At 34.7% G+C, this 15801-nt stretch overlaps 1 protein-coding gene across 5 annotated transcripts in view; it reads right to left on the bottom strand.

The window, feature by feature from the left end:
- Positions 1-15801, bottom strand: part of sfxn5b (sideroflexin 5b) — a 29679-nt gene that overhangs the window by 10494 nt on the left and 3384 nt on the right. For 2 of the 5 annotated variants that reach the window (XR_015506838.1, XM_087280586.1), the window contains exons 2-8: positions 13105-13173; positions 10421-10522; positions 10210-10264; positions 6169-6194; positions 5839-5892; positions 2902-2958; positions 2603-2668 (exon numbers count right to left, since the gene is read on the bottom strand). Coding sequence is in view for 4 of the 5 variants with exons in the window: in XM_087280586.1 (XP_087136712.1) it covers positions 2603-2668; positions 2902-2958; positions 5839-5892; positions 6169-6194; positions 10210-10264; positions 10421-10522; positions 13105-13173 (429 nt within the window). In the remaining variant the exon portion in view is untranslated. 5 annotated transcript variants of the gene reach the window in all.

Here is a 15801-nt window from a genome sequence, read left to right as displayed (position 1 = left end):
AGCATAGTTTAGCTCCAACTTCCTTGGAGCTAACTTTCCAAGAAGTAGTATACCTAGAGAGAGAGCTTAATAACTGGTTCAGTTGTGTTTAATTGGGGTTGGAACTAAAATATGCAGGACACCGGCCCTCCAGGACCGAGTTTGGACATCCCTGACTTAAAGTAACCTGTTGTGGCTATGGTAATACAAAAACTAATACTGTATTTTTTTACAACTACATGGGGTATGTTATACTATAATACAACACAATTTACTGTAGTACAAGCTAAGGTATACTACACTATTTATTACAGTTTATCAGTTCGCTATAGTAAATACTACTGCAGGGATCACCAATCTCGGTCCCAGAGGGACGGTGTCTTGCAGATTTTAGCTCCAACCCTAATCAAACACACCTGAACAAGCCAATCAAGGTCTTACTAGGTAAACTTGAAAGATCCAGGCAGGTGTGTTGAGGCAAGTTGGAGCTAAACTCTGCAGGGACACCGGCCCTCCGGGACCGAGATTGGTGACCCCTGTACTACAGTATGCTGGAGCATTCATTTACATGGAGTTGTAATGACTATAATAAGTCACTGTAGAACTGTTATCGTATGTAAAACGCTATCGTACTTACTATAAAATACTATAATGTGTTTTTTCAACCCAGGCTCATTCTGAAAACGTAGCCTCGCGGACGTTTCTCAAGACCGCGATTTACGTGGCAGGAGGTACGTATGGCCGCATTAAATTTTTTCGAGTGAACGCTACGGGACGGTGACACCGCTCCTTTTTTTCGTGCTCGCCGGCTGACGGCTCACCTCCGTGTGGAGGGCTTTCCCGCCACAATCAGTTTGTCTGCTTAGCTCGTAGTGTTATGAAGGCGGAGCGGAGGCCTGGAGGAGGAGGAGCCGGTCGCGGCCACGCCGGGTTCGAGTCCGGGAAAGAGCGGTTCCAGAAATCAGGTAAGATGAAAAACAGAATCCAAAAAATAAAAACAAACAAGTTCGTGAAGGGGCGAGAATGCGGCGAAATCCGAAAACGCAGTCAAAAGTCGGACGAGGGCTTATGCTTTTCTTTTCTGGACGGCTTTTGTAAATCGTCGTTTGGGTTGGGTTTCTTCCCTTTTTAGATTTCTGATCAAGTTATGTCAGGTTTATTAATGTAGTGAATCATTGATTCTGATTATCACTGATTTTCATTGAGCAGGTATAATATTCATTAATATTAATTATTAGACTTCTTATATTAACTAAGGTACCGCTGTTTGGGGTCGAATGATAGTTACATCATTTTTCATAATTACATCAATTTATAAGAGCGGAGGAGCGGCTAAATAATGAATAAAAAGTGTGAGACTATGGTCAAATAAATACATAAATGAAAAAAGTGCGACTGCTGAGAGTGCAAGCAGCTAGAGACACCGGCCCTCGCGGACAAAAAAACGGACCGGCCCACTGGGAATTCTCCAGGTCCTCCCGATTAGCCAATCCGGGCCTGCCTACAGAACCATCAAGATTTTTACATTCTGTTTAAGTCTGTGAAAAACTCACACCTGAGCAATTCATGTGACTTTATTTTCCATATGAGAGGCGTCTTTAAGCTGCCATCACCAAACAAGCCTTTTATATAAAGTATTAAATACAATTCAGTTGTTCAGGACTTTCTTCTTGTTTCACTCTATTGTTATTACACACAACTCATTTTTCAGATTTTTTTTTTGTTTAGGTTTTTACCAAAATCTGCTTCAATACCATGTCAACAGCTCCTTTAGAAATATTATTCCCAGGTAAAAACATGATGTGTACAATACTTATTTTCCCCGCTGTATATCCGTGGAAATTTCAGTAAGACTAGTTGTAGCTGTCGTCAGAAGCAATTCTTGTATACTACACTCTAATCATTAGTAATCATTAGAATAAATAAGTAATGTATATTTGTTGTTAATGCATTTCAAGTTATTTAACTAAAACTATAGAAGGGGAGGGGGGAACCTGTTTCTTGTCATGTTTAGCTTGGGAATTATTTCATTGTTGCAATCAAGATATTTTTCCGGTGCACTACAAGGTGCTGTGCTAATAACACGTTTGTAAGGATTAAGAAGTACAAAGAAGTTTGTTAAAGAGAAACTGCAACCCTTCAAGTTTATTCCTCTTAAGTAAAAGAGGCCAATGAGGTATGTGTCGTATAGTGTTAACGTATGTGAACATGTATGATTATGTGTCCGTATGTTAATGTATAATTAGCCAATTAAGTGTATTTCTTTACATGTTGAATGTGCACTTTATCTTTTGGTTGTATGTATGTTGTTCATTACGTGCAACGTCACCTTTAAAGGGTTAATTTAAGTTTATGTATTTCTTTTCATAGTTCTGATGGCATTATTGGGACATAAAGGAGTGCAAGGCTAGAATGTACAAGACATACTACAGACTCGTGTCCGAATAAATGTCAGTTATAATCAAGAACTTGATCAAGACTTGAGCCTTTGTTTCATCTTGAGAGGAGTAACACTAGTTTTGTCTTATTCAGAATGAGGTACATAACATGATTACTGATGTCCATGTGAACGCACCTTTAAACACTAACATTAAAAATGAAATCAAAATTAAAAATGACTTACGGCAATAGAAACAGCGCTGGTCACGGCTCCCACGTATCCCTGAATAAACTTTGAGGTTGGCGTTGGCTAAAGATGACATTGTGGAAAAAAAAAACAATGAAGTTTCAGGTGCTGGAAACGCCATGCAATGAAAAACACTGCAGATGTGGATGCAGAACAGCCGTCTGGCCCTCGGGACACAACGATGGTCATTCAGATGGAATCGAGAAGAAAGAAACGCTTCACTGAATGACCATCTGCAACTGCACTGACAGAGTTCAAGCTCGAAACGCTGACCTGAATTGAAAGTCAAAGCGTACCTTTGTGGCGTTGCGGTTGGCGTAGTTCACACATGCATTGTGACTCTGGTTCAGCCACTGCCGGAGAGAAATTCAGGGTCAGCTTTACTCTTTTTGATTGAAATGTGAATGTTAATGTGTCATTTTCTGTGAAGACACTCTTCTGGAGAAGGTCACATTCACTGTAATGTTTCACGAATGACAAATCCATTTAAATCCAAGAGTTAATTTTCTAGATTTAATATTTTTACTTCATTACTGTGCTTAAGTACTGCACACAAATACATCAGAGTAGAAAAAAAAAACTTTTGCTTCATTATTTTCCAAACCAAAATCACATAATTTTTACTCAACTATATTATTTGCAATAATATTTGCACAAGTGCTCGCCTAAGATTAGTCATGATTAATCATATCTAAACTAAAAGTTTGTTTTGGCATAATAGGTGTGTGTATTACATATATTTATTAAGTAAAAGTGATACACACAAATACATTTAAAGTCAGAATTATTAGCCCCCCCTGTTTATTTGTCCCCCTTTTTCTGTTAAACAGAGAGATTTTTTTCAACACATTTCTAAACAACAGTTTTAATAACTCATTTCTAATAACGACTTTCTTTTATCTTTGCCATGATGACAGTAAATAATATTTGACTAGATATTTATCAAGACACTTCTATACAGCTTTAAGTGACATTTAAATTAATAATTAAAGTTAATTATTAATAATTAATAATTTAAGTTAATAAGGTTAACTAGGCAGGTTAGGGTAATTAGGCAAGTTATTGTATAATGATGGCTTGTTCGGTGGACAGTCGGAAAAAAACTTCTTCTTTCTCCAGAAGAAAAAAATATTATCAGACATACTGTGAAAATCTCCTTGCTCTGTTAAACATTATTTGGGAAATAATTAAAAAAGAAAAAAAATGCAAAGGGGGGGCTAATAATTCTGAATTCAATTGTACATAGAAACAAAACTATACAAAACAGTTTTGTTACATGGATATTTAAATTTATATGTATTTTTTTGTCATATACATATATATGTCTAAATATAAATAAGCATTTTCTCAAATATATATACATGCTTGTGTGTATATATATACGTTAAAAAATATATTTAGAACACAAACATACAGTTGAAGTCAGCCCCCCTATTTATTTTTTCCCTTTTTTCTGTTTAACAGAGCAGATTTTTTTTCAGCACATTTCTAAGCATAATAGTTTTAATAACTCATCCCTAATAACTGATTTATTTTATCTTTGTCATGATGACCATAAATAATTTTGACTAGATATTCGTCAAGACACTTCTATACAGCTTAAAGTGACATTTAATGGCTGAACTAGTTTAATTAGATCAACTGAGCAGGATAGGGTAATTAGGCAAGTTATTGTATAACGATGGTTGGTTCTGTAGACTATCGGGAAAAAAATGCCTAAAGGGGCAAATAATTTTGTCTTTAAAATGGTGGTTAAGAAATTACAAACTGCTTTTATTCTAGCTGTAAAAACACAAATAAGACTTTCTCCAGAAGAAAAATATTATCAAAAAAATCAAAGGGGGCTAATAAATCTGAATCTGACTTCAACTGTATGTTATATATATACTGAAGAAATAATCTGATTCTTAAATGAGCTGATTCAGTTAAGTTAACATGTTAAATTATTTTGCAAACTGCACTGATTAATGACTTCATGAATTGGACTGATCTGATTGCATCTCTTCTTGAGTCAACAGCTCATGGATTCAATTGATCCAATCAGAGCGAGTGTGCAGTTAATGATTCACTGATTCAAATGATCAAAGCGAACATCCAGTTAAAGGCATACCATTTCCTCTTTTAATCTTTAATCTAAATGATTTTCTTTCGTCCTTTGATCTGATTGTCCTTTGCGATTAACAGATGAAAGAAACTCAGATAGGTTTTTAACAAGTGCAGAAAGAGAAAATGATCACAGAATTATCTTTTTTTGGTGAGCTATCCCTTTTACTGATCCACTGATTCGAATGATCCTGTTAGAGCAAATCTTCAGTGGACGATTCACAGATTTTTCATGTCAGGTTAAACCTCAAGGTTATACCATACCTGCCAATGTTTGAAAAATCTCTGAAAATCCATGAGACTGGGGATATAGTGTCTTGGTGTCGGGGGTGAGGTGTCCGGGACAGTAACTATGCACCGGATTTCGGGCGGCCGCTATGAAAATTTGGGGGATGAAATTACAGGAGTTTTTCCCGGGAGAAATAACAAAACGGGAGGGTGGCGGGAGATGGTCTGACACTCCCAGGACAAACGGGAGTGTTGGCAGGTATAATATATACACAATATTTAATTTACAAATGATCAGAACGGAATGACTCTTCCATGAATGACTCACTGATTCAAATAATTTGGTCAGTGTGAATCTTCAGTAAATGATTCACTGATTCAAACTTAAATGGCAGTTTATTATAACTATATTTATTCATTAATTTTCCTCAGGCTTAGTCCCTTATTTATCAGGGGTCACCACAGCGGAATGAACCGCCAACTATTCTAGCATATGATTTACGCAGCAGGTGCCCTTCCAGCCGCAACCAAGTACTGGAAAGCACCCATACACTCTTGGATTCACACACACCCATGCACTACAGCCAAATTAGTTCATCCAATAGCCTAATAGTGCATGTCTTTGGACAGTAGGGGAAACCGGAGCACCCGGAGGAAAAGAAACTCATAAAGGCTTCAAACTACTTGATGGAGAGTAAATTTCTATTTTTGGATGAACTGTCCCTTTAATTGCATTGTTACAAAATCATAACTGAGCTGAGTGTATAGTAGGGAAATCCTATTAAACTACTTCAGTCTAATTATGCATTTATAACTGAATAAGTGGCTGATGGGAATGCAGAGTCAGCTTTTACGCTTCCTGGCACTGATGAGCTCAAAATGATGGGAACAATTGACTTTACCTGCCAGAAAACAGTGGAGGCCAAAGTCTGGTTAGGAAGGAGAAGACCAACAACCTGCAAGACAATCAGCTGCAGGTCAGAAGACTGACTAGTAAACAGTAGACAGTGATGCACGTTAATAATTCACACTTATCTACAAAAACAAAGCTTTACGACAGACTTTAGAAGCTCAATGCAGATTTCAACACCTCTCAGCTCAGAAGACCTGGATGTTTCAATACTGGCTCATGCATAATGATTGGATTGAAGCGTCTTTATCTCATATTTGCTCTTCTGTTTGTTTCTGATTTGCACTTTGATCTATTTTTAACAAGCAAATGTAAGACTTACGATTGGCGTCCCGAATGGCACATAGCCTGTGAAACGGACACAGATAAGAAGAGGAGCAAAAACAACAAATCACAACTCAGAGATCATCAGAAGAGAGACAGAAATAACCTCTACGGCTGTCCTCACTTCATTTGCATTTGCTTGAATATGCATGATGCTCTTTTTTTTAATGATATGGTGTGATTGTATTGTTAATTATTCGGCATGAACAATCAGCCGCACACGTGCATAAATAATTGATGTTTTCGGATGGGTAAAAACAGAACCGCATCTATAAGAATAAAACATTTACTTGATCAAAAATACAATAAATAAAATAAGTGTTTTTAATCTTATTAAATACAGTGTTGGACATTATTTGTGTTTAAGAAACGGTTTTGTGAACACCTAGATAGATTACATATGTAAATATATACTTTATGTATAGTCTTAATATAATAGTTTTAGTAACTAATTTTAAAACTGATTTCTTTTATCTTTTCCATGATGACAGTAAATAATATTTGACTAGATATTTTCAAGATACTAGTATTGAGCTTAAAGTGACACAAGGCCGCACTGTTCAAGAGACTCAATTCTGATTTTTTTCCCCCATGTGGCACAGATCGGATATGGCCCATGTACGTGTAAGCAGGAACAAATCATATAAGCTGCGTCCCAAATGGCACACTATACACTCATGCACTATGTACTTATATGCACTTAAACACTCAATAGGCTAGTATATGTATGTAGTGTCGTCCCAAATGACACACTAATGTTTATTTACTAAGCGGAAATTCAAACTGTTTTCCTAATGACGTTTGATGGTCGCCAAATCAAAGAAATAAACGACCGAATTATCAAATAATACCTGCCGTGAGTATAACCGCATTCACCATTGGGAGGCGCTATAATAACTCTCGTATGAGAATTTTGCTTTCACCATCCAAAATAAATGAAGTTATTCAACATGTGCGCCCAATAGCTCGGCCCCTTCCGCTAAGTAAGCAAACCTGCAGTCGTTGAGTGCGTGAAGTGTCCATCATTCAACACTTCACTTTACCGGCTGAATGAGTGCATTATCCGGGTAATTAAAGTGCACTTATTATTTTTAGAGTTTTCAGTGTCAACACACTACTTACACTATTTATACTACAAAATGGCGTAGAATAGTGCATAAGTATGTGATTTGGGACGCAGCTATGGATTCCGATTTACTCAAATCAGATTCAGGCCTTGTTCATATGTGGAAATGTATCCGATATGAATCGGATCGGTGTTCTCGTGTCTGTAGTGTAAGCAGGTAGATCGGATTTTTACCTGTGAATGCGAGTCATGCGTCATTAAAAACCATAGCAAATGACTGACGCTTTCATTTCAGAACAGATTTCAGCAGAGTCCCAAACCTTAAATCTCATACACAAGGACTTAAACAGCTTTCATAATGTCATATTGAACAGGTATTTGAGCATGTTAACGAGAGCGAGAGAGCGCAATGTCCACCAAGTAACCAATATAAACTAATATAAAACTAGTGCAGCTACATCAAGTGCATAAATCCAGCCATGAACATTGCATTAAAGGTTTAAAAAAGCCTATATATCATATCATAAGAAGATGAACAAATGAGAACCTTTCTGTCATAAACTATAGTAAAACAGCTTGTCAAAGCTGTGAACAGATTACATACACAAATAGAGAAAAGAGCACTCTTTAATTATCAGCTGTTAGTCAGCGCCCGCTCTCTTTTTTTCCTGGTCATTCACCTTTGCTGTATACAGTGCAATGCCCCATTCACACGGGGCTTCAGCGCCAACGCTTGAAAGAGGGTGTGTCAGAAGTTGGGACTGACGCGATCGTCATAGCAGCATCAGCCAATGAAATTAGTCAGCAATCGGCTACTGTCTGAGCTGATGTGTTTGCATACAACAAGACCCAACTTCTGCAGCGAGCAACGCCACTGAATCGGCGCCGACGGATCCACAATGCAGTAAATGCAGACGATCAGATACGAGTCAATTTTAAAAGATGATGTAAGCAGGTCTTTAAAAAAATCGGATAGTCACAAAATGGGAATTGACCATCAAGATCTGCAGTGTAAATGCAGCCTTAAAGGCATAATTAGGTTAACTAGGCAGGTTAGGTTAATTAGGCCAGTCATTGTATAACATTGGTTTGGTCTGTAGACTATCTAAAAACATATATTGCTTAAGGTGGCTAAAAACTGCTTTTATTCTAGCCAAAATAAAACAAATCAGACTTTCTCCAGAAGAAAAAATATTATAGGAAATACTGTGAAAAATCTCTTGCTCTGTCAAACATCATTTGGGAAATATTTGAATATATTTTTTTATCACTTTAATTATTGTTTTCCATTTACTTACACTTTAGACAACTCTTAATTGAATTCTTTCTGATTTTGAGTTTTTAATAAAGAGAACTTTGAAGTGATGTATAATTAATTAATTAATTAATTAATTAATTAATCAATGTGTATGTTGCAACATAGACTCATTCTGAAAACGTAGCCCTACTGTATATACGTCTCTGGAGATCGCAAATTATGTAGCCAAACGAACGGATGGCAGCATTTCTTTTTTTTAAAGCGAACACTACGGGGTGGTATGACACCGGTCCTTTTCCCAATTACCAGCTGACCGCTTACCTGCATGAGAACAGCAGGCGTGAATGGCACTCGCGCGAGAAATTTGGGATCTCAAAAAGTGTACACAGCAGCCATGTTTGCGAAAACAAAAACGGCAAAAAACAGACCTCCTGAGACGTACTTTGTGCTCTCCAGAAATGCATATAGAGCTGTTTTCAGAATGAGCCTAGGTTGAAAAAACCCTTTCAGATTTGATGCCGCAAATTTACTTTATTGTCTTATTTGACTCATTACTTATTTTTACTTTTCACTTCTTTGCCCCATTATCTTTAATTTGTGGGGTATTATTTTCGCAAGCCTGCCCATGTAAGCAATTTTTTTCTATTATGAAAATTATTAATATAATTAAGCACACTGTGCTCAATTTCTGGGTGAATGCCTTTAAATAAAAAAAAGGCAAAAATACGTAGCTCCTGGGACATATTTGGCTGTCTCCAGAAATTTATATAGCGGTATGTTTTCAGAACGAGCCTGGGTTGTGTGTGTATATATAATAATGCATAAGCTACACCCTAAAAAATACTAGGAAAAAACATGGACATCCAAACAAACCCAATTGTTAGGTTAAATTAAGTAATTACAATTTAATTGAAAAAATGTACTCAGCGTTGAGTTTGTCTCGTTGGACTAAAACAATTCAGCATTTTTATAGAGTAATTTGTTTAGTTATATTAGTTATTATCCATCCTCTTAATCTTGAAGTAATATTTTTATTTATAGTGATTCATATAATTTTTGTTTTTTTATCTTATGAACTACTGATAATGTGTCTTCAATATGATTTTATTCACTTTTTATTTAATAAAAATAGAAGATTTTGCATTTGTTTTGTTTTTATTTCATGATTTACTAATAATGTGTCTTCCATATTAGTATTATAATTTGTTTCTTCAATAAAAAAGGACAGATTTAAATTTGGATTGTTTTTATTTCATAAACTCCTAACAATGTGGCTTTAATATTGTTTTGTGCATTTTCCTTTACTAAAAAATTAAAGATTTAAAATTGACTTGTTTTTATTTCATAAGCCCCTAATCTGTCTTAAAATATTATTATTTTTTATTCAGTTTTTCTTTTAAAAAAATTAATAAAGGATTTTAATATGACTTGTTTTTTTTTTTATTTCACAAACTACTGATAAGGCATTTTTAGTATTATTTTTTAAATTTAAAACTTTTCTTAAAATATTTAAAATGTTTTTATTTCATAAACTTCTTATACATTGTCTTTAATGTAATTTTTATAATCATTTTCTTTAATAAACTAATAAAAGACTGAAATCTGACTTGTTTTATTTCATGAACTACTAATAATCTGTCTTCAATATTATTTGTAGAATTTTTTCTTTAATAATAAAAAATAAAGTAGGGTGTATATCTTCATTATGCTCTTACCTGACATGCGAAAAGGCATGAATATTTTTTCCCCGGTGTCGGGGTGAATGATGGCCTGAAAGTAGACGAGTCAGTGACTGTAACACCATCCATCGTTTATAAAGTGACTGTGAACAAAGAGCTCCAAACTCTCACCTGCTTGACCTTCTGAGCCTCCCAGAGCTGAACACAGAACACAGGCCGTTATAAAACACTGCAGCACATTTAGCACATGCGTGATCCTTCTAAACATCACCTGCTGATCTGTGACACCTGCAGGAAGATTCCCTCGTTTGAAATCATCCAGGAGTTTCATACATTCTTTTAAACGACTCTATGAAGGAGAAAGGCAAAATCAATCAGTTTTTATGATCAGTGCACACTGCAAAAATATCAGTTAACAGTTTCCCTATTTTGTGATTCACAAGTGTTTTCAGTTTTACCATTGTGAATTGCATTATGGGAAGTCGATCTTTGCTCTGTCAACTTTTGATGTTGAAAATTTAACTCTACGGTTAAACAAACTGACTTTTATTGACATTCTAGTAGTTTTAAATAATATAATGTGTAAGAATTAATATATAGAGAAATAAGTCTGTAAAATAACAGAAAATTTATTACAGCCAGTTTATTACAAGTTTTTTTTTTTGCATAATATACAACATCAAATCAAACCATAAATAAATTCAAACTATTAAAAATATTCATAAAAGTCACTTTTTTCAAACTTTTAAAGGTTGAAAGTTGTTGTAAAGAAAGATAAAGGTCCCATAATGAAATTCAAAAGCGTAGCTAATTTACAGATATTTCTGTTTGCAGTGCATGGTAAAAAATTTGTTCTAAGTTCCTCCACTATCCACAATAATATCTGAAGGCTTCGTGACTAGTTTTTTTTTTTTTTTTTTTTTACTAAATGCCAATTTTAGTAAATATTACAAATACAATTTATAGACAATAAAATATTTTACAGCTGGGCATAAAAATGTTGGTTTGTGTGACTTAAAAGTTACAAAATAGACAAAGAGGATAAAATGCTTAATAAAAAAAACATGTTGCATTTTTATTATTTTTACACTTTCAATTGTTAAAAAAAATCATACATTTTAGGCATTTTAACCCTTTAAATTACAGTTTGCTCACATAATATCACTGATGTTGTTGTTTTTTAATTAAAACAACATTAAAACAACAACAGTAAACAGTAACAGTTTTCTTATATAATAAAGGCTAAGCAGTTTTGTTATGATTTTTGATTATTATTGTTATTATTATATTTTTTCATTACTATTACTACACTGTAAAACCCAACAGTCAACTTTATCAGATGAGATGAGTGTAGTTAACTCAAAATGTACTGAAAGTTAATTCTACTAATTTGAAAAGAGTTTTGAACTCAGTGTTGAAGGTAATGAGTTCATTAAATACCTCATTCCTTCAACTTAAATGGAGTAAGTTCACAGTACTCATAGTTTAGTTTTTGAACTCAAATGGTTTGTAGCAATCGGTTTCCTTAAACGATTTGAGTTGCCTTAACTTATTGGGTTTTACAGTACTCAGTTGGTTTGAGTTCTCTTCATTTACCGGGTTTTACTGTGCTCAAATTGCTTCATTTACTCAAATGGAGTAAGTTCGCAGTACTCATTGAGATTAGTTTTCGATCCTAAATGGTTTGTTGCAATCAGTTTCCTCAAATGGTTTGAGTTACCTTAACTTTTTGGGTTTTACAGTGTAATAAAACAGTCAAATTATTTAATAACCAGAAATAACATTAATAAAATGTGATTATTTTAAATAATATTATTTTAAATAGTCACTCATTTATTCTTCGTTTGGCTTGAACAAATAAACCGCCAACTATTCCAGCATATGTTTTTAGCAGCGGATGCCCTTCAAGCCCTAACCCATAACTGGGAATTAAATAGTTATAGTTTAATTTATTTATTATTATTATTACATGGCTCTTTCTGAATGGTCAGTCACACAGTCCAAAGTATGTTATTTGCAGACAACAACCTCTGAAACTAACAACAAAGTCTCATTAGGGTGCATTGAATCATCTTGACCCTCAGTGAATATACATTCACTTTCATATTTATATTTCTGCTGTTTTTGACTGTTTTGTGCCATCTTGAGGCTGAATAATACATAAGTTAGTGTATGCTCCTTTCAGCCATTTTCAGTCATGTCAGCTTTGCATTTAATTAAAGAATTAATAAACTATTAAGCCTCAGGACGATGTTTAGAGAAACCTAATTTTCTTTTCTTGACATATGTCAGTATGACACAATTGCTTATTTCCTAATTGAACTGCAGATTTGTTTTTAAAAGGACTGACGCAGCCTTTTGAGAGAGACAGATTGCAACACACAAGTGTAAGTAACCATGTGTTTTTCTGTGTGTCAGTATTGATTTGTCTGCTTCATATCTACGAAAGTACTATAAACAAAACTAACTGATTTCAGCATACATCAATAGCTTCCCTCAATGTTTTAAAAATTATATTAATATGCAATATTTCCATATGTTGAATGCGCCAGACCTATCAAAGCAATGCATTTTATATACATATTAAATTCTTTGCCTATTCATATTGACTTAGACATAACTAATATCTGATATCTGTGTTTACACTTATCCTCACTTAAATACAACATTAAAAAAGGGATTTTGTTTATACACATAAAACAAAGTCCATTCTGTGTCAGATATGAATAAATAAAGTATTCTTCTGCTTATCTAAGCAACCTATTACTTCTAAATGATGATGTTGATATAAAAATATGGTTAACTATGTAAATTCAACTCAGAGAGCATTATAAAACTAAACACAATCTATTTAAAATCCTTTAAGTCCTCTGATTGAGAATCGCTGATTTATTCACATCAATCACAACAACATAAACAAGACTTCGGTACCTCGGTCACAAACAAAGTGGAAGGGTCGATGATGTCAATGAAATGTCTCAACCTGCCGAGAAATGTGCTCTGAGGAAGAAAAACATTCCTTTAGTTTCACAAACTCAGATAAAGCAAAAGATAAAAACGGGACAAACTCGTGACAGCACAAACCACAACACGATTAAAACCTGCTGCCTTGCACCTTATATTAATAGGAGACGCCCTAATTTTAGAGTCAGACTAAAATATTGAAGGACTCTAAAGACGACAAAGGATGGAGCTGCATCAACATTCAGATATGCGAGCGGTTTTCAGAACACCAACTGTTTCAGAGGCCCGATGGTGGAGCGTGCCAAGGGTTTATTTGGCAAAGAACACTCAGAGTAAAAAAGAGCTTCAATCACACGCATCTAAATGATTTATCCAGGGAAAAGTCAACAAAAAATGTCTCATCTCACTAGACTACTACAATTAGATCTGTGCAATCTGACAATATAAATTGTATGTGTGAAATAAATAATGTATTTCATATTCTGCTCTAGATTGCTCATTTTAGGGCTGCACAATATCCAACTATCGCTATCATGATAATAGTATATGCAATGTCCAAATCGCAGAAAGGTGCAATAAATTAAATGTATTAAGCTTTTGTGTGCTGTATTCATAGGTTGTTTATTAGGTGTGGCAACAAACCCCACCCCTAAACCCAACAATCATTGGGGGATAAGCGAATCATACAAATGAGATATAAATTGATACGACTTAGCCACTTTCGCCACTAAACCAAGAAGGTCTTACAAATGGTCGCGAGATAACGTTGTTTTATCAAGTCTGACCAATCAGATCATACCCACCTTTCCAGTAGGTGCTGTTAGGTGAACCGAGTTGCATTTCAAAGGTACTCATTTTACATTTCTACATTCTTAATCAAACATTTGGTCATAGCAGTTATAGAATTAAATAAAATACATGTTCTATGTACCTACTATATTAACTACAATTAGTTATGCATAATTACATGCAAGTAAGCCTGCATTCTAACCCTAACCATATAGTAAGATGAGTGTTGCGATATTTCTTACAATATAAATAGCTTTAAGAAAAGCACTATTTTACTATTTTATGCAGTTTATTTATAAGGATAATGCCTATTTTAATTATTCTAAATTTCGAAGATTCACCGCGTTCACTGGCATCAGCCTGTCATACTGAGCAAAGCAAAGACGGTTGATGTTCCGCCACAAGATGGCGACAGAAACTGCATAATAAGTCCTTGGGGGAAAAAAATTTCAAACCACAACTCATTATAAAGCAGGTAAGAGACATTCTAAGTCAATCTCTCTCTTTTGTATGTTGTAGTGCTGTTTATACAATAGTAATCTAGTAGTAATTGCGTTGCTTTGGCTTTTTCGGTGTTAATTATTGTGATATCCCGATTGCAACAGAGAAATACTGGGAAATCTCTGTAGACTGATGGCATTCCATGCCGTTTAGCCTTATAATCTTAAAATGTGAGCAAAATCACCTGTTTTGTCGTCACTTTAAACATTACGCTAGAGAATCAATCAAACACTAGCTCTAAAGTGACGTTGGTGAATGTGCAATGGCTTCTGCTGTTCTGACCACCTGCTTAAGTGTATGAAAGGCGGAAGAAAGTATAAAAGGGTTTTTGAGACTCTCCGTGTTTGATTCTCTTTTTATATACACAATTATGTCGTCATACTGTTGTATGAACGCAATATCACACTCATAGTATTGCTATATGGCTGTATATCGTCACTGGGGGGACACTAAGGAACTCGACCTGCGAACCTCGAGCCAACTCGCGCCTCCCACCAGTGCCGATATACAACCACATCAACACAATCTCACGGCAATTCGTAACTTTTTCATTTAGTGGCTAATTCGTACAAATTCGTACGATCTAATTCGTACATTTTAGTACGATTTGCGTATCCCCCAATGACGGTTGGGTTTAGGGGTGGGGTTAGGTGCCACGCCTCCTTTTTAAAATCGTACATTTTCTTACGACTGAACTCGTACGAATTCGTATGAATTAGCCACTAAACTGCCAAAACATAAAATACTTACGTTTTCTCGTAAGATCATATAGAGCAATGTCACACAAGTAGCAGTGCGATGTGTATATATATATATATATATATATATATATATATATATATATATATATATATATATATATATATATATATAATTACAAAATATCGGACATACTGTGATGTAAACATTATTTGGGAAATAATATATATATATATATATATATATATATATATATATATATATATATAATATAAATAACTGTTAAATAAAACAGTTTTGTTTAAATGTACTATAAATATAAACAGTATATATTGTTTACGGGATTAAGGAAGACTTATATTGTGAGATGCGTGTTTTGTCATATCATCCATAAATAGCTACAATATATGGTGAGGAAAGCACAAAAGAAATCTGCTGATCTGAGTTCGCTCGACTAATAATGTTATTTCTGGGCTACAGACACTTGCTTCAAAGCTGTGAGTGCACGTCTGCAGGAGAAGACTTGTTAATTATGCATGTGTTTCTGCTCCCCGGAGAATACGCAACACAGTTCGCAGAGATGGAGAGAGATGAAAACATACACTCGTATCCTTCAGCTGCATCGATTTCACCCAAAAACAGCAGCGATAACGAGGAAAATGGTGCACAAAAGTC

This window comes from Danio rerio, chromosome 14, assembly GCF_052040795.2.
Source record: "Danio rerio strain M-AB ecotype USA chromosome 14, GRCz13ab, whole genome shotgun sequence".
NCBI lineage: Eukaryota > Metazoa > Chordata > Actinopteri > Cypriniformes > Danionidae > Danio > Danio rerio.
Note: the sequence above shows the minus strand (reverse complement) of the source record. Positions and strands in the feature narration are given on the sequence as shown.